Source organism: Hippichthys cyanospilos, chromosome 6 (genome assembly GCF_059441005.1).
Source record: "Hippichthys cyanospilos isolate Australia breed blue-spotted pipefish chromosome 6, RoL_Hcya_1.0, whole genome shotgun sequence".
Taxonomy (NCBI): domain Eukaryota; kingdom Metazoa; phylum Chordata; class Actinopteri; order Syngnathiformes; family Syngnathidae; genus Hippichthys; species Hippichthys cyanospilos.
The window spans coordinates 15,546,494-15,571,655 of NC_142374.1; the positions used below are offsets into that span (position 1 = coordinate 15,546,494).

The 25,162-nt window shown below is 37.5% G+C and overlaps 1 protein-coding gene across 1 annotated transcript; it reads left to right on the forward strand.

Annotated features, from left to right (window-relative positions):
* The first annotated feature begins 93 nt into the window (after positions 1–93).
* On the forward strand, positions 94–24,408 carry LOC148422369 (unconventional myosin-Va-like). Its single transcript, XM_088416319.1, has 40 exons — positions 94–120; positions 1,686–1,796; positions 2,773–2,944; positions 3,513–3,657; positions 3,735–3,891; positions 3,974–4,117; positions 4,876–4,957; positions 5,329–5,436; positions 5,566–5,672; positions 5,757–6,022; positions 6,107–6,188; positions 6,268–6,408; positions 7,615–7,740; positions 8,128–8,211; positions 8,495–8,623; positions 9,263–9,360; positions 9,430–9,516; positions 9,638–9,746; positions 10,324–10,535; positions 10,612–10,768; positions 11,058–11,297; positions 12,541–12,789; positions 13,712–13,805; positions 13,879–14,021; positions 14,118–14,231; positions 14,340–14,474; positions 14,571–14,627; positions 15,618–15,845; positions 15,934–16,001; positions 16,082–16,156; positions 16,802–17,000; positions 18,209–18,302; positions 20,098–20,235; positions 20,321–20,475; positions 21,635–21,724; positions 21,800–21,950; positions 22,021–22,303; positions 23,628–23,802; positions 23,875–23,955; positions 24,043–24,408. The coding sequence occupies exons 1-40, from the start codon at positions 94–96 to the stop codon at positions 24,193–24,195; spliced, it is 5,466 nt and encodes a 1,821-aa protein (XP_088272445.1). The 3' UTR covers positions 24,196–24,408.
* The last annotated feature ends 754 nt before the right edge of the window (positions 24,409–25,162 follow it).

Consider the following 25,162-nt stretch of genomic DNA (forward strand, 5'->3'; position numbering starts at 1 on the left):
TACTTTCAAGCAAAGGTAGTGGATGGAGGCTGCCGTCGTCAGCCTTGGAGCTTGCTTTCCTGCTTGGTTTGCTTTTTATCTTTACTCAGTATCATGGCAAGTTCTGAGCTTTACACCAAGGTAAGATTACTTTCATAAGAATAATCGGTCATCTGACTTCTTATCTGCTTTGCTTGACTTCCCCTCCGCGCCTTGCATATGGTGACATTAAATTATTCTTCCTTTTATTTTTGTCTGCCGGATACTTAAAATAACTCTTCTGCAACGTTACACCCCGGGTGATCGTTCTCATTTTAAGGACTGAAGACCTGTGGTTAAGACGTTGCTGACATAATTTATGTTTTATGTTTCGAAGTTAACGAATGGCGCGCGACAACTTAAAACAGCCAAAAATATTAATAAAGATTACGCTTAACGCAATTAAATAAAGAGGCTGTCACACTTTAGTGATCAGCCTGTGCAGTTGGAACCACCGATTGTGAATCAATTTCACCTGCTTGTGCAAATGCAACAAACGTAGACATGATGAATACTTTGTGCAAAATTTATGCCCATTGTGCTGTTAGGAAAAACGTTTATTGCAGTAAAAAATCGTTTTACACGTGCTTCACTATACTTCGGACTTGGCGAGCTATATCAGTGTCCTGCTTTTATCCTATCTTAGGTTTTACTCGATATTTTTTTTTTTTTACACGATCAGGATTTTGGATTGATAATCTGGTTAAAAAATTAAACCGACAATTAACACCTATCTTTTTAAAAATCATGTTTTCGTTGACTTGTTCACCTCTCTTCTTCGCGGAAGATTTGTACCAGGCTGCCCCACTAATAGCAAAAAAAAAATTAAAAAAAAATCGCGTATAGTTGACGCCCATTGAAGGGCATTAGGAAAACAAAAGTCCTACCTTAAAAACGCTGATAAAATTTCAGTACCCGGAAAATAGGACCCGGAAAGACAAAATGACCCCCACAACCTCCAAAACAAAGTTACTAATAATATTGAAAAATATTTGGAGGAAAAAGTCATACTGCATTGCTCTCAAACCTTGGCTTATTAACAATGGCATCACAGAATATCCCTATTGTGAACAAGATTGTTTTTGATTTAATAATTTAATTAGCAGTTTCCATTAATGCTCCACCAGCGAATTTTAACATTGCAGCCTTTCACTGATTTTACATACAACCCCATTTCCAATGAAGTTGCGACCTTGTGTAAACTGGAAATAAAACAAAGTACAATGATTTGCGAAGTATTGCCAATCTATATTCAATTGAATGGACTTAAATAGCAAGACATTTAATGTTTAAAATGATAAATGTTGTTTTTTTCGTGCAAGCAAAAAATGTTTAAAGCGACTGGGACAAGGAAAGTTGATGAATGCTCAAAGAACACCTCTTTAGAATATTCCATTGGCAAACAGGGTAATTGGAAACAAGTGAATGTCATGATAGGGTATAAATGGAGCATCCCCTGGTATACTGGTGTACTCCAGGAAAAAGAAGATAAAGACCATCCAGAGTGAATCCTTTTGCTACCGCTCGGTTTTGAAAGACTGCATGTGGTTTGATTTACTTACAAATTTGCCATAGGAACGGTATTGTCGTAAATTCTTTAAAAGGTTCATCCTGCTGATATTATCTGTTTTATATGTATTTTGAATTGATTTCTAATTGTCACTCAGCATGCCCGTGTATGGCTCCCAGATGTCGCGGAAGTATGGAAGTCAGCAAAGATCATCAAAAATTATGCTCCTGGCGACCAAACGTTGATTCTTCTGCTGGATGATGGCACAGTAAGTCACAGCTAATACAATGGAGTACATAACAATATGGCTTTTCAAATCAATGCACGGACACTTCTTTTGCCTAACACAGCAAGGATAAAATAAAGGGCATACTCTTCATGAAGTTTTATTGCTTCGGCTTTGAGTAGCTAAAAAATGGTGGTGAAACATGGTGACCTCCTGTCTGAGTGGGGCCCCTCACGTAATATAAGTAGCAATTATTGGACTTATGATTATATCAGAAAATCGCTGATGTGATTGAACACATTAATTTTACTGTTAACCCTTTCAGTGCAAAGTGTTATGTGAAAAAATAAAGCCAGAAAACAGTCGGGTGGCAGCCGATTTTGAGCATTCTGAACATTTTGACGTGGTACCTTATGAAAGATTGGATTTCAGTCCTAGAAAAAGAAAATAAGATTCTATCTCATTCCGATCTTTAGTAATCACTGTTTGAAACTAGGTCATTTGAGTGACACAAAACTATTTTTGACAAAAGGAGCTATCCATTCATTAAAAAAAAAAAAAAAAAAAAAAAAACTGGCAACAATCTTAAGTATTTTAAATGCTGAAAATTCTTGTCCGTGGCACTGAAAGAGTTAATGCAATTTATAGTGAATTTTTTAAATTCAAAACGTTTTTTGTTAATCACTAAATGTTACTGACTGTCTTAAAAACTTTTAATTGTTTGATGCCATTGATGTGTTTATTTCTATATCCACTTAAATATGAGATTAATGAACAAAATGCAAAAATGATTCATGCACTTTGGTAGCTTCACAAAAAAAGGTGCAGACATGGATCAACATGGTGATTGAAGGAATTTGGACCGAGTTGGGGCATGCAGGTGGAGTGACTTAAGGGAAAGTTATTTTTCTTTAGACAGTTGCTAGGCAGTCTTAAATCACCCTTGCTTATGTTGAGTTTAATATTCATTTGGTTTTCAGTTTTGATTTGCTCTTGTCTTTTTTTTTATTTTATATAGGAAGTGGAATACAAAGTCGACCCTCGAACAAATACCCTTCCACCTCTAAGGAACCCCAACATCCTCGTGGGGGAAAATGACCTCACGGCTCTCAGCTACCTCAACGAACCGGCCGTATTACACAACATCAAAGTGCGCTTCATCGACTCCAGGCTGATTTACACGTACTGCGGTAATGAGCGTCATCTCCTTTGACTCACGCTATCTGTAGACTTTGGAGTCTAGCTGTATGAGCACGATTACTGTGGGGCAAGTTGCTCTTAAAGGAACACACACACGTTTCAAAGTACCGTGTTTTCCGCACTATAAGGCGCACCTGAAAGCCTTAATTTTTTTAAAAAGCTGATGGTGCACCTTATCAGGTGCGCCTTCTATATGGATCAATATTGAGATTGGGATTTGTAGATGGAGAATGAACTGATAAAATGAGGTTTACCTGTTTCTTTTGTGTTTGCAGTTGAACAAGGGTGGTCATATTGATGTTGAGTTATTATGCTATTGAGGGTTTAGAGTTATTATTTGAGTTATTATTGTTATTACTTTGAGTATTACGATATTGTGATTGAAAAAGTTTTAAAATATGTCATTAATTGAGGGTGCGCCTTATACTCCGGTGCACCTTATATATGGACACAGTTTACGGTAATGTCAATTGGATTGGGCCCACCAATCAGAACACCCGACGATGAGGCTGCTAATTCAAACGCGTAAGACCGTATTGTCATTTCCGCAATCGACAGGCATTGTTCTCGTTGCCGTCAACCCATATGAGACTCTGCCCATCTACGAAGCTGACATCATCCATGCATATCGTGGGCAGAACATGGCCGACATGGACCCCCACATATTCGCGGTGGCCGAGGAAGCGTATAAGCAGATGGCCAGGTGTTCTTCAAGTAGCACCGTTGGACTTAGGAGCAGCTGGGAAATTTTCTTATCGCTTGTTATGCATCTTTATGCAGCGATCAGCAGAACCAGTCCATAATAGTGAGTGGTGAGTCTGGTGCCGGCAAAACTGTCTCTGCTAAGTATGCCATGCGTTACTTTGCTACGGTCAGCGGCTCCTCCGGTGAGACTGATATTGAAGAAAGGGTACTGGCCTCCAATCCCATCATGGAGGTGATGTTAAATTCTGCAGAATACGCCCATTTTCATATATATGTGTTGGAGTGTCTTCACGGCTTCATTGTATTACTTTTAGGCTCTTGGGAACGCCAAAACAACGAGGAATGATAATAGCAGCCGCTTTGGGAAATACATTGAGATCGGGTTTGATAAGAAGCATCGTATCATTGGGGCTCACATGAGGACATATTTGCTGGAAAAATCAAGAGTTGTTTTCCAGGTTTGTTCCATGGTTATAATAACTTAAGCATTGTCTGAATTATGTAGTTAAGGAAGCTGATAACCATTGTTTGGACCTGATATTCTTTTTTGATAAAAGGGAAAATATTGACGACAAAAGACATTTAAACTCCTACCTAGGTTTTTAATTTTTCAGGGCCGATACTGACACCCATTTTAAGTAGTCAATCAAGCTGATTGACTACCATTATTTGGAGCTTATGTATGTTCATTTTCATTAATAGAAAATATTATTGTGAAAATCCTTTCAAAAATAGAAACTGCTCTTTTGTTCTTTCTGGGGCAATACCATTTATAAGTAGTCAGTCTAGCCAATAATCGGTATTTCAAGCTGTTATTCATTTTCAGTGAAAGGGAAAATGTTGGCGGCAAAATAAAACAAAAATACAAAATGATTTTTTTTTTCCCTCAGGGCCAATACCGAATGATGCCTATTAGTAGTCGAGGAAGCCAATAACCAATATTTGAAACTGATATTAATTTTCAGTGAAAAAGAAAGTATTGGCATTAAAATAAAGCAAAAATGCAAGAGAGACGCGGAGCCTTCCCTGGTTCAGCAGGATCTCTTATAAAGTTAACTAAAAATTCAAATAGCTCCCTTAAGTTAAGACCAGTTTAAATAGATTCATCATCAGATTTGTAAATAAGGCTGATCTCGATATTTGTCAAAATGCTGAATATAGTAGGCGCCAAAAATGGGACTATCCCTAATGTAATGCAAGTTTGTTTTGCTTTTAGGCCCATGGAGAAAGGAACTATCATATATTTTATCAGCTGTGTGCCTCCTCACATTTACCTGAGTTTAAAACCTTCAAATTGGGTAAGTGGTTTTCAGTAACAGTTTACCTTGATGAAAATTTACTGTATAATGGGTACTTAACTCATTCAATCCCAATGACAAATTCTTTACATTTTTAAGAGTCCAGTCAATGAATCCCAGGTACTCATTTTTTGTCTTTTATTTTCAATTGTTTGCCAAAAGGAGAGTCAAAAATTTTTATTAAAAGAGGTGATAAATTATTTTAGGTATTTAACTTATAATGCAAGTAATTAAGTACTAAAGTAATCCTTTGCTTTAGTAATGATTTACTTGAAAAAAAAAACTAACTACTGTATATTTCTTTAAGTTGAAAGAGTTGAAGAGCATGCAATCATATCAATTTTCATGCCTGATTTGTGGACTGTGTCAAGGTGATGCAGATGATTTCCACTATACTAACCAGGGTCACAATCCAATTATTGATGGAGTGGATGATGTCAAAGATATGTGCAACACAAAAAGAGCTTTTTTACTATTAGGTGAGTCTGTGTCATTTGCATGTAAAATTCGCCCCAACAGAATTGTTTGAATCCTTTCAAAATCAATTTCTCCTGTGGTAAAATGTTCCCATGGATTTAATCCAATGGTTGCAAATTTGCCATTTTTAGGAATCAGTGAAAGCAGTCAAATGGAAATTTACCAAATTCTAGCAGCTATTCTTCATCTGAGCAATGTCGAGATCAACGATCATTCAGGGGACAGAAGCAGCATTTCGGTAAAAAAAAAGAAGACATACACAAAAGGCTGTATGGAGGTTTGTTTTTCAGTTTGCTTCTGTTTTTATCTTTTTCGCTCTCAGCCAGATGATTTCCACTTGGTGGCGTTCTGTGAGTTGATGGGTGTTCCCTGTGAAGAAATGGCCCACTGGCTCTGCCACAGAAAACTCAAGACGGCCAGAGAGACATACGTCAAGGGTGTCTCCAAGACTAATGCGCTGAATGGTCGAGACGCACTCGCCAAGCACATTTATGCTCAAGTCTTCAGCTGGATTGTTGGACGTATCAATAATGTGCTCAAATCCACAGTAAAACAACATTCGTTTATTGGAGTTTTGGACATTTATGGGTGTGTTATCATCCTTGTTTTTTGTTGGCTTTAATACTTCTTTTATTTTGACTTCTCAACAAATGTCATGTATTCTTTTTCTAGGTTTGAAACATTTGATACCAACAGCTTCGAACAGTTTTGCATCAACTATGCCAACGAGAAGCTCCAACAGCAGTTCAACCTGGTGTGTTTGGTGCTATACATTTCATATTTTCTTGTCATAACATCGCCTGTGTAGCAGTTGTCAACATTTCTGTCTTCAGCATGTCTTCAAACTGGAGCAAGAAGAATACATGAAAGAGGAGATTCCATGGACCCTGATTGACTTCTATGACAACCAGCCGTGCATCAATCTCATCGAGGCAAAGTTGGGCATCCTGGACCTTCTAGATGAGGAGTGCAAAGTAAAAATGAGCCTTTTTGGGTTATTTCATAGTTTGGTGTCTTGCACATTATGTAAGATACAATATTGTTCCGTTTTTTTTTATTTTTTTGGGGGGAGGGGGTTGGTTGGTAGTACTACTTTGATGAGAATCCACAAATTGTCATTTGTGGATTGTCATACAAAATAACATTGTTTGTGATGGGAGATTTGGTTTCCGAATTGGTCAGAATTTCTCTATCTAAAATCTGAATTAATAATGCCAAATTAAATTTCATCTACAGCTTATATGATTTGCACATTTGGCATCAGTTTCAACTAATCCGTTCAGTGCCATTGATGGCTATAGATGTCAAAATCAATTTTAACAGGACTGGCAGTGAATAACCTAAAATCTTAATTTAGCATCTTTAGTAGCTAATGTTGCTAGGTTCTGCAAATTAAATTCTTATTTTTTTTTGTGGACAAGATCTGAATTAACCTTTACCTCATTCAAGTTATTCACAAATTCAATCCCAGAGACATCTTTTTTATTTTATTTTGTTTTATGAGTACATACATTAAACATTTGGTGCTTTTAATTAGATTTTTTTTCTCAAGCATTTGGCTAAAGGAGGTTGTGAAAATGGTTGATACTAAATGAATGAAGTATTAAGAAAACAAAATTACTTTTGGTAATTAAGTACTGAAGTAATTAATTTCTTTAGGACCTAAAATAAAATAATTTATAATATATCAATTTCTTACTTTAGTACAAATATTACTTTAGGGATTTAACATTGATTATTTCAAGTAATCAATTACTTTATAAAATCAATTAATTTAGGTATAAATGTGATTACATAATTTGTATAATGAACTATTTTATGTAACCGATTATTTGAGTACTTTAGGTACTAAAGAAATAAAGGAATACTTTATGTTATTGATGATTGCTTTGGGTATTAAAGTAATTGATTACGTGAGTTCTAATTTAGTAGTTTTAATTTAGTACCATCCATCTTTTGAACCTCCTTTAGCCAAACACTTGAAGCAAAAAAAAATCTAAATAAGTACCAGGGTGGTGTTTGTACTTCTAAAAAATAAAATGTAAAAATATGTCTTTGGGATTCAACGAATTAAGATCGCAGTGCGGCAAATCTTTTCCACCTCTTTCCACAGGCTGAGCCTTCATGTTGTTTTGAGTTTAAGGCAGTTTCTCAGGGCTCACTTCTTCCATTTTCCGTAGATGCCACAAGGCTCAGATGGCACATGGTGTCAGAAAATGTACAACAACCTGCTTGAGCGGAACGCTCATTTTGATAAGCCGAGGTTATCAAACAGAGCTTTCATCATCCACCACTTTGCAGACAAGGTAGATAATGATTGCTTGCTATCTGAAGAAAACGGGAATTTCAGTTTTTTTTTGAAAAGCACTTTAATTCATGGCCTTTCCTCCTCCATGCATACGCTTGGCGCCCAAACAGAAAAACAGCAGCTCACTTCATTAAAAGTATGTTCCATGTGCTGCATCATTTCCCTTTCAGAGCATGCGGCTGAAATGGAAGCATGGATGACTCAAATGTTCTCATGAATAGTGTGTGAAAGCATGACTACATTCCGTTTTAATGCCAATGCCAACATTTACTTCTTTCACCCAAACATTGGGCTGTACTGTATTAGCAAAAACAGTTTAGTCAGCTAACATGCACCATGACGATAATGACCTTTGCTCATTTTCCCTTCATTACTTTATGCCCAGGTGGAGTACCAGTGTGACGGTTTCCTGGAGAAAAACAAGGACACGGTCAATGAGGAGCAAATACTCGTGTTACAAAAGAGCAAGGTGAAATCATTTGTGAACAATGCTCTGATATATTCTAGAAGAATTTCCTTTTATAGTTATAACGGATGTCCAACGGTCTTTTAACGGAAGCCATTGTTAGTTCCCATTCAATTTTGAATCCATTTGGACATTCAAACTCCATGCCATTAAGCACACACACCCTGGAATCGTTGCAGTCAGTACTATTGAAGGAAATACCCCACAAGTTCACAGTTCATTGTAAAGTCACAACAACGTCACCTGGCGGCCACCGGCAGAAACGACTTCTCAATTTTGTTCTCAGTTTGATTTCTTGCTGAAGCTGTTTGTGGGAAAGGAAAATGCGACAAGCTCCACCAACAGACCCACTTCCAGCATTACGGGAAGATCTGGCCGATCACAGAGAGGTAATAAGAAGACTGTGGGACTGCAGGTGAGGTCAGAAACAGGTTATCGCAACAATTGTAACTTTAGGGAAGGGGCGAGACACACATATCGCGCAACAAGTCATCTCGAGATTGACTCCATAAGAACAGCTTTTCACAAAATCAGTACTTTAAAATAATGCCTCATATAAATTTTCCATTTTCACTTGATTTTGAATGACCAACCTTTATATTTTTTTGATAATCAATATGTTTTTTATGTAAATATAAACTGTAAAATTTCAGACAACTCTCCATAAACTTTGGTCAATGAGACCAAGAGATGTCAGAACCACAGAACACACATTTGAGTTAGCCTTCTTTGTAAAAAGTGATCAGTAACAACTGTTAGCGTCAACACGTGCACAGTCATTTGCATCTCTTGAAGAGCGTTTGAAAATAATTCAACTGCTCTCTGGAGCACTCAAGTGCTGTTATCTAGCTGCAGGGACGATATATCTTGTGGTTTTCTAATCTCGCGAGATCTCATCGGATGAGAGCTTGTCCCGTCCCTATTTATTAGTAATGATAAAGCATAATTACAGTCCTGCTTTTACTGTCTTTCACCTCTGTTACACAATGAGACAAACCTTGTGTTTTTACAATGTTTATTGTTTTATTTAATGTTCATCACTTCTGCTACACAGTTTCGTCAGTCTCTTCATTTGCTGATGGACACATTAAACGCTACGGCTCCTCATTATGTACGGTGCATTAAACCCAATGATCATAAAGTGCCATTCAGGTAAAGGAGAAGGGGATGATGTTTCTCACATCACTACCTGGTTTTATTGACATATTCTATTTGATAAAGCTTGGACCCGTTGAGGGCAGTGCAGCAGCTGCGAGCATGTGGCATCTTGGAAACCATCCGAATCTCCGCAGCTGGATTCCCATCAAGGTAGCAGCATCTCATTTTATATATATATATATATATATATATACACATACACACACACACAGCATTACAGTATCTTCATAATGAATAGACCTACTGTATAGTATGTTTATGAATGTTGCAGATGGACCTATCAGGAATTCTTCTGTCGTTACCGGGTCCTTATGAAACAAAAGGATGTGCTTCCTGATATAAAAGAGATCTGCCAAAATCTCCTGAAAAAACTAATCCAGGTATAAATTATAGCCAGGACTAAAAGCCTGCCACCCAATAATACACGGACGTCTTCCATCAGCCCCCCTAAAAAATTATTTTGAAGTTGGCTTTTACAGCGGTGGTTGCGTAGAAGTTAGTTTTACTCTGCTTCAACGGCGGAGTGCTTAGCTAGACTTGTCCTCATGACTTTATTGCCATTACATCACATAGCTCTCATCATCAACACACAACTGATCTATAAAAGATAGCATATATTAAGACAACTGATAGGGGGAATTACCTTAGTTACTGAATTACAATAAATGGTCCATCAAGCCACTTATTACAATACCTAATTAAATAACGAGACTTCTGTCTTACTTTGTAGTTGTTATGTTTGGTCCAAATGTTGCTTTTATGAAAAAAGACACCTTCCTTACAATTCTTAACTTAAAAAAATGGGAAAAAAAGCAGACTGGACCGACAATTCTTTGAACATCCATAGATTGAAGCAGAAAATATTAAATATTAAACCGAAAATCAATTCTGACTTAAATCCTCGACCCACAATTCATAAGTGAATTGAATCGTAATGTTCTTAACTTTTTTTCTTAGGACCAGAACCTGTATCAATTTGGTAAAAACAAGATCTTCTTCAGAGCTGGCCAGGTGGCCTATTTAGAAAAGCTGCGTTCCGAGCAGCTGCGAAGGGCTTGTGTTAGCATCCAGAAGACCATCCGCTGTTGGCTGGCACGTAAAAAATACCTGAGGATGAAGCAATCTGCCATCACAATTCAAAGACACGTGCGCGGTCACCAGGCACGCTGGTGAGCAGAATGATTCACAAACTATAAAAAAAATACATTTGAGTTGAAACATTACGAATCCTTTTCTTTCTTTCAGTTATGTTCGTTTTCTGCGGAGAACAAAAGCGGCTGTTGTCATTCAACGTAATGTCCGAAAGTGGGCCACCAGAAGACGTTACCAAAAGTTGCGCTCTGCAGCTGTTGTCATTCAGTGCTTCTTTAGGGCGTATGCCGCCAGAAAGCTGTACTATAAGGTAAAGTCATGAAGAATTATGTTAAACCGGGTTGTATTGTCGCAGCTTTCTCAAAATATGATATGAGCTGGCAGTTGAGGATCATGTTAGTATAATGTCAAAAACTCACATCCAACAATTCTGATCTGAAGAGTTGCCAAAGATAGTCCAAAATATTTTGAGCCTTCCCAAAAGAGTGAAAGCTGTCTTAAATGCAAAGGGGGAGGGCAACTAAATCTCTCATTCATTTGTCAAAAAATCTCTTGCATTTCTCCTTTTATATTCCAATTCTGTGTTCATTTCTGGACAGATTTTATATGAGCAAAAGGCTTTGGTCATCCAGAAGTGGGCGAGAGGCTGGCTGGCCAGGAGGCGATATCAACGCGCTCGGACCAACGTCATCCTGCTGCAGTGCTGTGTGCGTCGCATATTGGCCAAAAAGGAACTGAAGAAGCTCAAAGTTGAAGCACGCTCTGTGGCGCATTTCAAGAATCTCAATGTTGGCATGGAGAACAAAATTATGCAGTTGCAACACAAGATAGATGAGCAGGTGAGAGAATTGTGTATTACTATACATGGGACAGAGGTTTGCAACCTTTTTATTTATTTATTTATTTATTTTTGCGATGACCCCCATGAAATATTTTTTCCGCCAATTATCATGGAACCAGCGCAAAGCATTGTGCCATCAATTACGTTTGGCTTATTTTATTCAACAAGTCCAGGAGCTATATTGTATAATGTCATTTGTTTTATTTCTGGCTCGTCTGCTGAAAATTGATCACTAATAACAAAGGGCATCTATTTAAAACTCTGGTGTGAAACTCATTTTTATCATAGGCTACAATAAATGTTGATTGTTGCATCATATTATTTATGTGCATATACATTAAACGGTTGGTTTACGAGTTATGAAATCAGAAGCCAAGGCAAATGTGTTTTTTTTTTAATTATGTTTAAGTAACTGCAAAAAGTATTTAAAAAAAACTGTAAAATCATGACAAAGCTATTAGCTAAACATGATTTTAAATATTGGGAAATATTTTAAGAGGGATCTTGGAAGTTGACATGATTTACTTTTGCAGGCCGTATAAAATAATCTAACACCTGGGCTTTGAGTATGACACGTAGCACAAGCAAACCTTTGTAGATGATGCCTCAAAAGATGAAATGTAAGTTCGGGATCCTCAAAGTTGTTTTGACATTGAGGCCAAATCACCATTTTTGCCCTATTTCATTTGATGAGAGGTCACACTTCCTCATCTTAAAATCTCTAATGATTTCCTTACTCCTGTAAGTTTGAGGTCAATATCTTTTTCCTAAGTAGCTATTGAACATTGAACGATGTATGTGCCAAAACTTTAAATTTTAAGCAACATTTAAACTGCTGTAACCTCATCAACTTGTGAGGTACTTCCATGTATTATATAGTTTATAATCATGGTTTTCAGATTTTGCTCACACATGCTTTAGCAATTATTAGGAGGGAGCTGTAATCTCAATCTGTCATGTCCTTTTTCTGAGACTAATTCATCTCAAGAATGTTGAAATTTGCAAAAATTACCAATACTAATATAATTAAGAGCATGATCATTTTAGGAATGTGCTTGTAATGTGGTAGTTTCCCCTAACATTTCTTTATGTCCCTGTTACCACCCTGAACGTTGTTGAATTTTTTTGCGCGTTACGGCGGTCATCCATGAGAAAAATAGAAACAACTTTCCTCAGAAGACATCGTAGCTGGGCGTTGTCATCGCATCACATGCACACCATGTGTTTGCATGCCCCCACAGCACAAAGACGTCAGAGAGCTCAGTGAGAGATTGAATGCGGAGGCCAAGTCCCAAGATATGGAGAGAGAGCGACACCGCAAAGAGATAGAAAACCTCCAGAGAGCTGAGCAGAAGGCTAGAAACGAGGCGGAGAAACTCCCCTCTCTAATGGAACAGCTCTCCTTTCTCCAGCGAGAGCTGGAGAACACTCGTAGTGAAAAGGAAGTCCTGGAAGATCAGAACAATATTTACAAAGAGCAGACACAACAGGTGAGCCTCCTATTTCTTTTAGGGTTTGATATATTTTTTATGTCTTCATGGACGTTGTTGTTTGTGTCAATGTTGAGTGTGCTGTGGGCTTCTGCTCGGGCTGCATGCCATTTTGTTTGAGAAAATTTGCATTTATTCATTTCTTAATGTTTAACCAGGCGTTCTCGCTATAACAACAGCAACACACTAATAGTAGATCATAAATAACATATAACAAATAACAACAAATAAATAAAACAAATAACTTTTTTTCTCTTGACCAGTTGATTAATTCCTGAATGCGATTAAGAAAACCAAGTTTTGAGTCTCATTTGATTATTCAAAAATAAGACATCATTTCAAATTGACAGTGCACAAAATCCAAATGATCAATTAAGTAAGATTTGTTTCCTCTTTTGGGCCGTAATTTCCAAAAATAGGGCAAACATGTGGATCATTTTATTACTAAGTAAATGTTTGTAAAATTTTAGTTTGATTCAACACAAAGATAAAAAGTTTATTTTTGTATGTGATGGACTCCAGAAACTAATATATTTACTATTATGGTGAAACTAATTAATTTGGACACTACAAAATTAAACCAGGTCTCCAAACACTTAATACGTTATTCAAGATTTTCTTAGTTGATATTAAATCATTCACTACCATTGACGGCTACAAATGTCAAAGATCAGTATTGACTGGGCTGGCAGTGAATGAATGAATTATACTACCTGTCATTATACGTCTCCGACATGTATTGAAGAATAAAAATGCATTATGTGCAATAAAAAAAAAAAAAATATTGCCAATGTCCATTTGTCATTTTTGCAAATAATGTTGAACTCATTCACCGCTATTGATGACTATAGATGTAAAAGATTCGTTTTTTTTTTACTGGGTTGGCGGGATGAATTAAAAATAATACTCAATTTGCTACCAGGTGGTGGAGGAGCTAAATATGAAGAATAGCTTGCTGAACGATGAAAAGGAGAATCTTAACAAACTCATCCTGGAACAAAAACAACAGTTAACAGGTAAAATGCTAATTCAAGTTTCAGTGTGGTTATAAATGACCAATAACAATTTTGAAAAATCTGATGTTGTCAGAGATTAAAGGACAGGTGGCTAACGTTGAAAAACTAGAGAAAGAGTTAATTGAAGAGCGCTCTCGGTACCAAAACCTGCTGAGTGAACATCTGCAACTACTGGAGGTGCATAAAGACCTAAAGGAGGAGTTTGAACTTAGGCTGGTGAGGCTTTTTTTTCTTCTTCATGTTCTGTGGGTGTTTTATTTCTCACAATGAACCACATTCAATCAACTTGGGTTTCTTTTATTTCATTAACAGGGTCCAAGCAAGTCATTTGTCAAGAGGTCACAATCCAACAACACCACTGACTTGAGTGAATGTAGTCCAGCGATTGGCTCGACTAATGGACAGGACAGCTCAGAGGACAAAATGGTAATCACACGCAGTACATTATGTTGCCTATTATGGTCATTGTGGGCAATAAACGGAATGAAAATTCTTTAAACTGGACTTAAGCCACGCATTTCTGTGTTTTCATAGATTGAGACCCCACCTACTACTGTAGACCTGCCACTTATTCTCAAACTCCAGAGGAGAGTGAGAGAACTAGAGAGGGACAAACAATCGCTACAGCGACAGTTGGATGAGAAGGAGGCCCAAGAGGAAGAAGTCAAGGTATGTCTTCAACACTTAAACTATTAACTGATACATGTGTTGATATTTTCAATTGCATGGTTGGTGTTTTCATTGTTGGTGAATTTCTGACCAAAGGATGTGGAGGAGGAGTTAACTGTTGGCAGAGCAGAACTGGATTTGGAAACACTTAAGGTACTATTTTGAATGAATAATACTATTCTGAAATAAAGAATGTTAGACACAAATGTTTATATCACAGTTTAATATAAAAGTAAAGGTGCGCATTTTACATTTTTTTTGCTGGTCTGTCATTTATAGTCCCTTTGGTACGTGGACCCCTTCTGTCGTCGTTGGTCCGTCATCGTTTTAAGTTTACCTAAACTGTATTCGGCGGTGCGTCATCCATCTGTTAACAGCACCCAACACCAGTCTATCTTCTCCCCTCAATCACCCCCCCCCCCCCCCCCCCAACCTTAAAAAAAAAAAACTCCAGTCATCCTCAAACGAGCTTAAGCTAAATCTTTCAATGACTCATTCAACCTTATAAAGTAGGAAGACATATGACTATACACACTAAACCCACACACCAATGCTTTGCATGCATGCAACAACATGCACGCTGTATCTTGGTTTAATGTGTTCCACTGGGACTAGAATGCAATAAGTTATCACGGACACTCGGGAGCATCTATGTGTTGTTGAACACATCGTCGTTATTTTTTGAAAGGCCATTTACCGTGACTGTTACATAAAAGAACATTAATAATAATCCCTTTTATTGGGGAATTTAAAAGCTTCTATTTTGCATTTCCTGGCTAAGAGCCAATCAGAGTGAGATCATCACTCTCCTCAATTATTTCTTATTTCAAATCAAATTTAGAAGCAAAATAAAAAATCCTAATTTTCACTTCTAAACATTGCTTTTACTTTAGACCTGTACAATTAATGTGTTGAGCAAGATTGTGTACAATATGGATTTCATTTCATGAATCTGTGCCTCTGAAATGCAGCGCAAACATTAAACTCCCAGTCATGCTTGCCAATCTCAGTGACAAGAAATTGTTGCTCCACGCAATACATGAAAGATACTTTACTTTCTCCCTTCATAGCAGCTGTTGCATACCTGCCCGCTTCTGTATAACGGAAAAAGTTGCTCAATGTCACTGCAATCATTTCATTTAGCGTCAGGAGCTGGAGTCTGAGAACAAGAGGCTGAAGCAGGACTTGAGTGAACTGCGCAAGTCCTTAACCAGTGAGAACAGCGAGATGATGCCGCCTGCTGTGGGCTCCTCCACGTACAACGTGCTGTTGGAGCAACTCACCTCTTCTAACGAGGAGTTGGAAATGCGAAAAGAGGAAGTGCTTCTTCTCCAGTCGCACATTGTCCGCCAAGAGGCTATCAAATACAAGGTCACAATGAAATGCTTCAATTATTATGTTTGTTATTTTTGTTATTGGTTTTCATATTGGGGTAATATTTTCCAACTGTCACCTCCAGGACTCTGCTCTGGGAGAGGGTGTGAATTTAGACCTTAGTGAGGTTCCCTCATTTCAAGATATTGACAGGTAAATTTCTACATCTTAGACATCTTAATCTTCATTTAAATGTTAGCAAACAAGTGTTTTGTATGATCTTTACTTGGCAGGTCCACTGCCATCCATACATTAAATGAAGATGGAGAGCTGTGGCTGGCCTACGAGGGCTTGAAGGAGACCAACAGGTACTTATTTATTATTGTTTTTGCAATCATGGTTGGATTTACACTGCATGTCCCATTTAGATCTAATATAGATATTAAAACATAGCACCACCATCATCATAAGTTAAGAGAAGAATAATGTTCTCAGTACTTCACTGTTTAACATTTTATCAATTTTGCTAATTCAAAGAATGACTCAATTCATATTTAGCATATTTAAACACATAAAATATGCAAACAATTTAGCATATTTAGCTGGCAATAATATTCCTTAATTATATTTTATGTACAATGAGCTCTTTTACTGCAAATGACCGATGTAGAGGACTAAGATCCATTTTAACTTGGCTGGTAGTGAATGAGGTAATAACTCTAAAAATGCATTTTGGGAACCAATCATGTCTCATTATATAAATATAAAATATATAAAACTTTGCACGACGAAAACCTGAAAACAAGTGAGTTGTGATTGGCGGTTACCCAGGCTCTTAGCAAATATGATGTCATTTTCAGTAGAACGCAAAAGGTAAAATGGTCAACCCTGAGATGGATGAAAGTGGATTTTGGTGGAACTGTGATCTCACAAAAAATTAAAGATCCGAACGATCATTTGAGATACACTCTTTAAATCCAGGCATGTAACTTTACTGCGTCTTGCAATCCCAGGCTGCTGGAGTGCCAGATGCAAAAGCTGGTGAAGCAGCACAGTGAAAAGTATGAAAAGCTGCAGGAGGAGGTGAACACGCTCAAGAAAGAAAAGGAGCAGCAGCAGAAGCTGTTGGCTCAGACTTTGCTCCTTCCCGAAGATGCTCGCATTGAAGCGGGCCTGGAGCTCGAAATTACTCGACTCACTCTCGAAAATCTGGTGGGTTTGGTCTTTGACTCTGGAACTGTTACAATGTCTTTAAAGTGGGGATCAACCAATATGGATTTTTTTTTTTTAGGCTGATGCTGATTTTTGGCAGGGAGAAAAACAATCTGCTGATAAATTAACAAAAACAATAACCAAAAAAATCAAATGCATGAAATAAGTCACCCATTGCTCCTCACTTATCTGCACATTTTTACTATTTGCAGGCCAGCCTTGTAACTATTCCCTGTGAATTTCAAAGGTCAACTTTAAATAAATTATTTTGAAAATGACTTCCTTTTCAGGAACATATATATCCCAATATGGTATTTAATTTTTTTTTAATTGAGAGAAATGAACATCACGTTTCTGTTATCATTTTTATATTTCTTCATACAACAGTTTTTTTGGATGGCATACACAAATAAATTGAATGAAAAAATAAATACTTTGAAACACAAATGTAGGGAGTACATTCCTTGTCATTTTGTGGCTCCTTTTCTGACAAAGTAGAGCTCAAAGGATAAGTCATTATTTCAAGTAGGACTATTGCCTGTTAAAAGCTTTCTTTTTCTTCGAAGTTGTAGGCTCGTCACCTGTCACTTGACTGGGCTTTTCCCCCTTCCCAAAAACATCAGTTTTTTTACTTATTTAATGTGAGTGACATGTGGGCGCTCAAGTAACCAAAAGAATTCCAAGATAACCTTTCAAAATAAGTTTTTTTTTCAAAAATAAAATTGCTTTCAGACTGGGATAATACATTCATTATTGTGGGTGCAGCCTGGTATCAGTTGAGCCACGGACCTGTACACGGCTGCGGAGAGGCATTTGGGGACCTCTGCACAAGACTACACTCAAACCTGAAACTGGAAACAAAAATATGGAAAAATCACTAAGTTGTGCTCCAAAATAGTATTCAGAAATACAGTACTGGAAATATAAGTGATTGTAGCAATACCATGGGTTTCCTCATGCATATTAAGAAAGTACAATTAAAATCTGTGTTAATCTGCCTATTGCAAGATACAGCATTATTTCTGAAAGACAGATTGCCTAATATTGTGGCCAGTTAGAGTAAACAGCGATCCAAAAATAAGAAAGATGTAAAAAGTAAACCTTATTTACATATTTGTGTTTCTCACCTTTTGTTTGACAATTGTCTAGGGTGTGTATGGAAGTGGTGTTTCCCCTGTCTCTAATCCAGTATGTCGACATATTTGCAGGAGCTCATGGAACAACAGGACAAACAGGACAAGATTATCGTCAATTTGAAAAAAGACCTTCAGCTGTATATGAAAAAAGTCGAAGCGTTTCAAGGTAATCCCATCAAACTGCAACCCACAGGCCGTTATAATGGACGACATTGTTCACTCATCAGTTTTGGAATATTACTAAGACGTGCGTTTAATCATTTTATTGCCGTCACATTATGGCAATGTACTTTTGGACCTTCCATACTAAATATTGAAAATGTATTTTATTTAAGTTAATTCAAACTAAATACTTTGTCAGACCATGTTGTGATGTTGCTCCAATTACATTAAAGATATTTTTGCACTAATCAGCACCTTGCATCATGCCATATACAGCTATTGCGTTTCTAATTTAGTGACTGTACGTTAAGGACGGGAATCTTTGATTGTTCCGAGATACACTTCGAGTCTATTCTGATTTTTGGGGTCTACGGTCCGATCCAGAATTGATTTTCACTTCAAAACTATCTGCGATTTAGAGTCATTTGATTGACAATGATTTCAACGTTAATCTGTAGATATGCAAATTGTCATCTATTCCAGTCATCTTTGCACAACAGAATGACAAATTGAGACATTGCCATTTTAAAAAATATTTTTTTTACATTTAGTAGGTCTCGAAATGTAAGGAAATTGCCTTTTTCCACACAAAACTGCATGTAGACCGCAACATATAGCAACGACTAGAAATACTGAAACTATGTTATTTTATTTGGGAACAAAAACACAAATGACTTGCTGGACCAGGTATTGCAATTAAGTAAAATTTCACATCCATGATTCTACTTTTGTCACCTTTTTTAGATTGATTGAGGGCCCACATGGTTTAGATATTTTTAGCTATTAATTTTGCATGCATAGATGGAACTCAGTTTGAAATATTCGACTGCATTGAAAGCACCGCGTAGTTAGCGGCTAGCACAAGTGCTGGAGACTTGTTGCATCATACAATGACAACATTATTGACCAGCGGTTTCTTAGCGTCCTTAATCAGTGATTAAATATTAAATATGATTTTTTTTTTTTTTTAAATGGTGGTGTGTTGTGTTGCAAGGAGTAAAGCTACCTGCTAGCAACCGCCGCTGCGAAGGCCAATTTGAAAATAAAAGCATTCTACTGCTATTGTATTGACATCCGTGCATTCTTTTGTGCTTTTTATTTTGAGGGTTGTGTGGTGTTCGTTTACACTTTTTTTTTTTTTTTTTTGGGGGGGGGGGGGGGGGGGCAACAGTTCTATTATACTGTATATATATTTGTGTGATATACTATACAGAAGATAACCATTACTCACACATTGAAACTCACTGTGTATAAGGCACCATGGAGTGGCTCAGGCATGATTACATACCTCTGTGTTTTATACTAGTATTTCCGATACGTTTTTGGGCCAAAACACCCATTTTGCATTGCACACCACCACCACCACCAAACAAAAATGTCACGAATGAAACAAATGACACTATGAATACCAAAATAGAAACGATCTCATTTCAATTTACACAGTGTGAAATCTCATTGTTTAATTTAGCACATATGATTGCAGAAAGCTTTCAGTTCAGTTATACGAGTCACACTTTTTTTGGGCATGTGCACTATGTGCGGCCTCCCAGGATAGCATTGCTTTGCAAGATTCTTCTTTAATTTATAATGGCACATAGTCATATCAATAATTGCTTGCCGAATTTGTACCCCTTTCTGGAGACACCTTCTATAGAAGATCTGCATAGGGGTTTTGGGTAATCTTGCTTACAGTTATTGTAAACATGGTGAGATGAAGTTAAAGCCGTCAGGTGCTTCACTACTCTATTTTATTTGTCAGCATTTACCACATAACCTTGATTCTTAATGTTCCCGTCAAGCTCCACAAAGGAAAACATCCATCGTGACAAATTCTAATGCCAAAGCAGTGAATATACCTCGCAAGGAGAGAGAGTACCAGGGAATGTTGGAGTACAAAGAGGGTGAAGAAAACCGACTCATTAAAAGTCTGATTTTAGGTATGACTAATCTAGCTTACCTGTAGAAATGGCGGAATGGGAGAATAGCGTGCCTGATTGCGTTGCATGGAACTCTTCGTTTCAGATCTGAAGGCTCGCGGTGTCGCCGTTAGCTTCCTTCCAGGCCTTCCTGCCTACATCATCTTCATGTGCCTTCGATATGCTGACAGGCTTAACGACGATCAGCGCGCTAGCACACTGCTCAATTCTGTGCTCAGCAGCATCAAAGGAGTCATTAAGGTTTGGGCTGCAGTTAACAAGTGCCACTCAATCCCCACTTTATTTACTCATTCAGTCCCAAACACAGCAATCACGTTAAAAATTAGCTCTCATCCTTCGTGTGTGTATATATATATATATATATATATATATATATATATATATATATATATATATATATATATATATATATTTTGTAGGCTTATTCTGACCTTGATATTTAGTAGAATACATTTCCCATAACAGATTAATCAGACGATTCATTGAAAAATATCTGATAAATGAAATACTTTTTTTCTGGGGTCCCTTAATGCTTACAAAAATGATAAAATGCATTACATTGGGAAAAAACTTTGTTCTTTCCTTTTACTACTATTATTTGTTTTAAATTTATGACAGACGAAAAGCTGCAAAAATCAAGCCTTTTTAACCACACTTTTTTGTCGTGGGGGAGGGTGGTTAGTTATATTTTTCTTATGACATGTTATAAGAAAAATACATAGCTAATATTCACCAGTTAAATTGGTCAGCCAATTAATCAGTCGGATCCTAATAAAAATGTATGTTTTACAAAGAAAGTCTCCTCGAGACAAAATATTTTGTGGATGAGTTTTCCCTTCAGATGATGCAGTTCAATTCTACACAAGTAGAAGTTCAGTTCAATTCTGCGTTATAATTAAGATGTTGTTTATTTAGTTTCATTAGTTACTTTTTCAGTCAAAATTGAGCATTCAGGTGGAATTTTTCATGCAGTTATTAATCTAAGCTCTAAATATTGCGCAGTTTTACCAAATGTTGGGGCCGAGGACAGCTGAAGACTAGAATAAACACAATTTATTTGCAGTAATATTTATAGAAAAAGTTACGATTTGTCTTTTGGGTGAAATTTCAGTATGGCTTAAATTGACTTGACTACACTTTTCAATGCATGTCTAACTCTCACTATTGCACAGTATGTGCCATTTTCTGCTCTGTAATATGGAGCTAAAGGGCAACTATTTTTGTTTCAGCAAAACAGTCAATACATTTCACTAAAGTTAGAAATGGATTGTAAATACTCTTCGAGTTTCTTTTCAAAAGTTTAGAGAAGGTCAAAATTTTGTCGTGAGTAGCGTACTGTTCAACCTATTTATGTGATTGTACTTTATCTTTGCATCTTATGTGTGTGTCGTTTCCATAGAGAAAAGGAAAAGATTTTGACGTGTCGTCTTTCTGGTTATCCAACACATGTCGACTACTATACTGTCTAAAGCAGTACAGTGGAGATGAAGTAAGTATGAGTCAATTATGCGATGCCTTTCACCTAAAGAGGCATTTGATGATTTCTGCATAACGACTCCCGCAGATGTTCAAGACACACAACACCGCAAAGCAGAACGAGCATTGTTTGACCAACTTTGAACTGTCGGAGTACCAGAATGTTTTTGCTGACCTCGCCGTGCAAATTTACCGCCAGCTCATCAAATGCATGGAGGATACCCTGCAGCCCCTCATAGGTGGCGTCAACAATCCCCCTCGCGTGTATACATCATTCCAAAACGGTCTGACCGTGTTTGTCGTGTGCAGTTTCGAGCATGTTGGAGCACGAGGGGATCCAGGGGGTTCTCGGCTCCAAACCGACAGGTCTGAGAAAAAAGAGTTGGAGTTCCCCACAGGAGGACGCGGTTTCTGTGGAAGTCCTCCTGCAGCAACTTGGGCTCTGGCACACCACCATGATTCGTCATGGTATGGACACCGGGCTGGTTAAACAGGTGGTCCGGCAGCAGTTCTACATCATATGTGCTGTCACCCTGAACCACTTGCTACTCCGGAAGGACATGTGCTCTTGGAGCAAAGGGTTGCAAATCAGGTAGTGGTCACTTGCTTCTCTTTGCTTACATTTTGAAAGGCAAGATCGTGTTATTTTTATTCTTCCCACAGTTAAATATAGGTGTATTAATTACATTTGGCATATTGGCGATTTAATTCCTTCTTAAATATGGGTTCTATGTTACATTTCTAATCAGGAAGTAAAACCTCTCATTGGCGGGCCGTGCTTCTCACTGTGCCCCCTTTTATGATGTTGTTGCGGCCAGGAAATATCCATCCAGCCATCCTATTGTCCACTTATCCTCACAAGGGTTGTGGAGTGAATGAAGGAGCAGAAAAAAGGTGTTTTAGTGACATTTAATCGCAAAATAGTGTCTAAAGATCGTACTCACTTCCTATCTGTCCCCGTGGGAGCTCCATGTTCATAACAAATGTTCCGCCCGTGGTTGACTGATATTGACTTGACTGCATGTTTTCCACAAACAAATATTTTTGCCACTTCGGCATTCTCTCCAATAAATGTAACTAATAAATAAAAATTTTACTTCGCTGACTTGGTGCAAAACACCTCTATCTCAACTTTGGAACTAAAACGAAACTAAAAAGTGGATAAGGCTGGCGTGTATTTACTCTTGTGCGGCCAGTACGGGGGCGGTACAAATTTCTTCTGTCGCCATGAATTTTTCTCAAGTCATGTTTACCTGCTTGGGCAAGGCCGGTATGAAAGCACAAAATAAGTAAGGAAAATAACACTTTGGGAGAGTTTATAGTGAGAACCAACATTGTAGCAGAGATTAAAGCTCTAAAAAGCTGACCTTTCATGAGAAAATGACATTTCAGCCTTCTCTCTCTCTTGCTCTGTCTCTCTATCTCTCTCTCACTGCCTTTTTCTTGTTTTAAGCTTTTCTTTAATTAGAAGAATCTGGCATTTGAATACTGGTGTGTAGACTTTTTAGATCCACTATGTCATTGTCTTGGTGAACCCATTGCGCTGTTTAACAAGGAAGAACAAAAAACTGTATTAAGACCATTTAATGGGGATTAATTTGCATTAATATGAAGTTTTATATTTTTCAAAGATTTGTAATCATTTGTTCAATGAGTCTTTTATTGTTTTTGAGTGATATACAGCAAAATCTGAATGTGCAAATTCACTTTTTATTTTGTTATTTTTTTCTTGACATTTATGCTCCGATTCAAGCAATTATTTTGTTGGACTAACTTAGTAATAAGTAAATACTCTTAACTTGAGTAGCATTTTTACCTCTGGTTACATTATACAAGTAGACAACAGTTTGCAATTCCTGTCTGACCTTTTATGTGCTCACACGCTGATCTGATTTGCTCGCTGCCTCTGTGGCCAGGTACAATGTGTGGCAGTTGGAGGAGTGGCTGGTTGAGAGGGAGCTGGCCGACTGCGGCGCCAAAGAAATGTTGGAACCTCTCATACAGGCCGCACAGCTGCTGCAGGTCAAGAAGAAGACTGAGGCCGACGCTCAAGCTATTTGCAACATGTGCACGGGTCTCACCACAGCACAGGTTCAACATCAGCCCGTAGTCTACATGCCATGCCTCACTTTTGTTTTGATCGTCACGTGTTCTTCATCACAGATTGTTAAAGTATTGACGCTCTACACGCCAGTGATTGAGTTTGAAGAGCGCGTGACAACCACATTCATCGCAACCATTCAAGTGAGTGACTATGACGCAAAAGTGCAAGAGTGCACTGCTCTTTTACGGTCCACAAATTATTAACCTGTTCAATTTTGGACCCTTTAGAACATCTTGAAAGACAGAGAGGAATCATCCACACTCTTGATGGATGCCAAGAAAATCTTTTCAGTAACCCTTTCCTTTTCCCCCTCTTCTGTGGCGCTGGAGACCATCCAGATCCCTTCCAGCCTCAAGCTGGAATTCCTCAACCGCATCTAAAAACAACCTTTAAGTCTAAATGTGCTTGACAATTTTTCATGTTTGGTTTTCCTCATTGTTTGTTTCTTACATTTTTTTTAATTCATATGCCAAGTAAATAAAGAAAGTCTATTTAAGGAAGTAAGTGCAGGGTTGTTAACAGTACATGCAGTATTTAGTGTAAAAGCAATTGAAATTATATTGTAGTACATGATTTTTTTAAAGAGATGATTGTAAAATAATTGAGGTGTTGAATGTTGATTAATATTTGGTTTCTGATTGTGTATATAAAAAAAATACCTTTTTAAGAAGACAGTCTGGCATTCTGGTTTTCATGCTATCGTTTTTATTTTTAATTCCAAGTAGTGCAACTCGCATTAATTCACAAATCAACTCATATTCATCCATGAAATGAACATGACAAATGTTATCAGACAGGTTCGTACACTCCAAAACACATCTGCTTGTCAGTTGCAAATCATCAAAAAGGCTTAGAATCTGCAAACAAAACTCTCAAAACTTTTATTTGTAACATTTAAAAAAAAAAAACACAAAACCGAGGTACACCATAAAATGAACTAGAACACTTGGGACTTTAGTATATTGACCGTAGTATATTGACCACCCCACGTGTGAATTGAGTTAGAAGAATTATGTAAATACTTCCTGTTACTCACTAAATCTCTCCGAAGAGCTTTATGGTTTTTGTATCCGGATTCTTCCGCTTTGGATCCTTGTACAAACGAGTACCGCGTCACAAGACAGGTGGGCGGAGCCTCCTGTCAAACGCAACAGGTGAGCGGCTCTCGCCGGCAAAATCAAGTTAGCAAGGAGAAGACTGCACAAACTGGTCTTGTAGCGCACTGCTTTTTCAAAGTAAGAAGATAGACTTCTGACCACAATTTTCTTCTGAACAGTTGCGCATGCAATTTGATACTTAAACACATTTATAATGTAATAAATATGAACAAAAATGAGTAAATTTATC

Bases quoted from the DNA above. Each gene is read 5' to 3' on its own strand.
- LOC148422369 (XM_088416319.1), top strand. From the start codon at position 94: ATGGCAAGTTCTGAGCTTTACACCAAG. The intron at 4,958-5,328 runs GTAAGTGGTTTT...GACTGTGTCAAG, and splicing joins GTTTAAAACCTTCAAATTGG to GTGATGCAGATGATTTCCAC. The intron at 5,673-5,756 runs GTAAAAAAAAAG...TTTCGCTCTCAG, and splicing joins GGGACAGAAGCAGCATTTCG to CCAGATGATTTCCACTTGGT.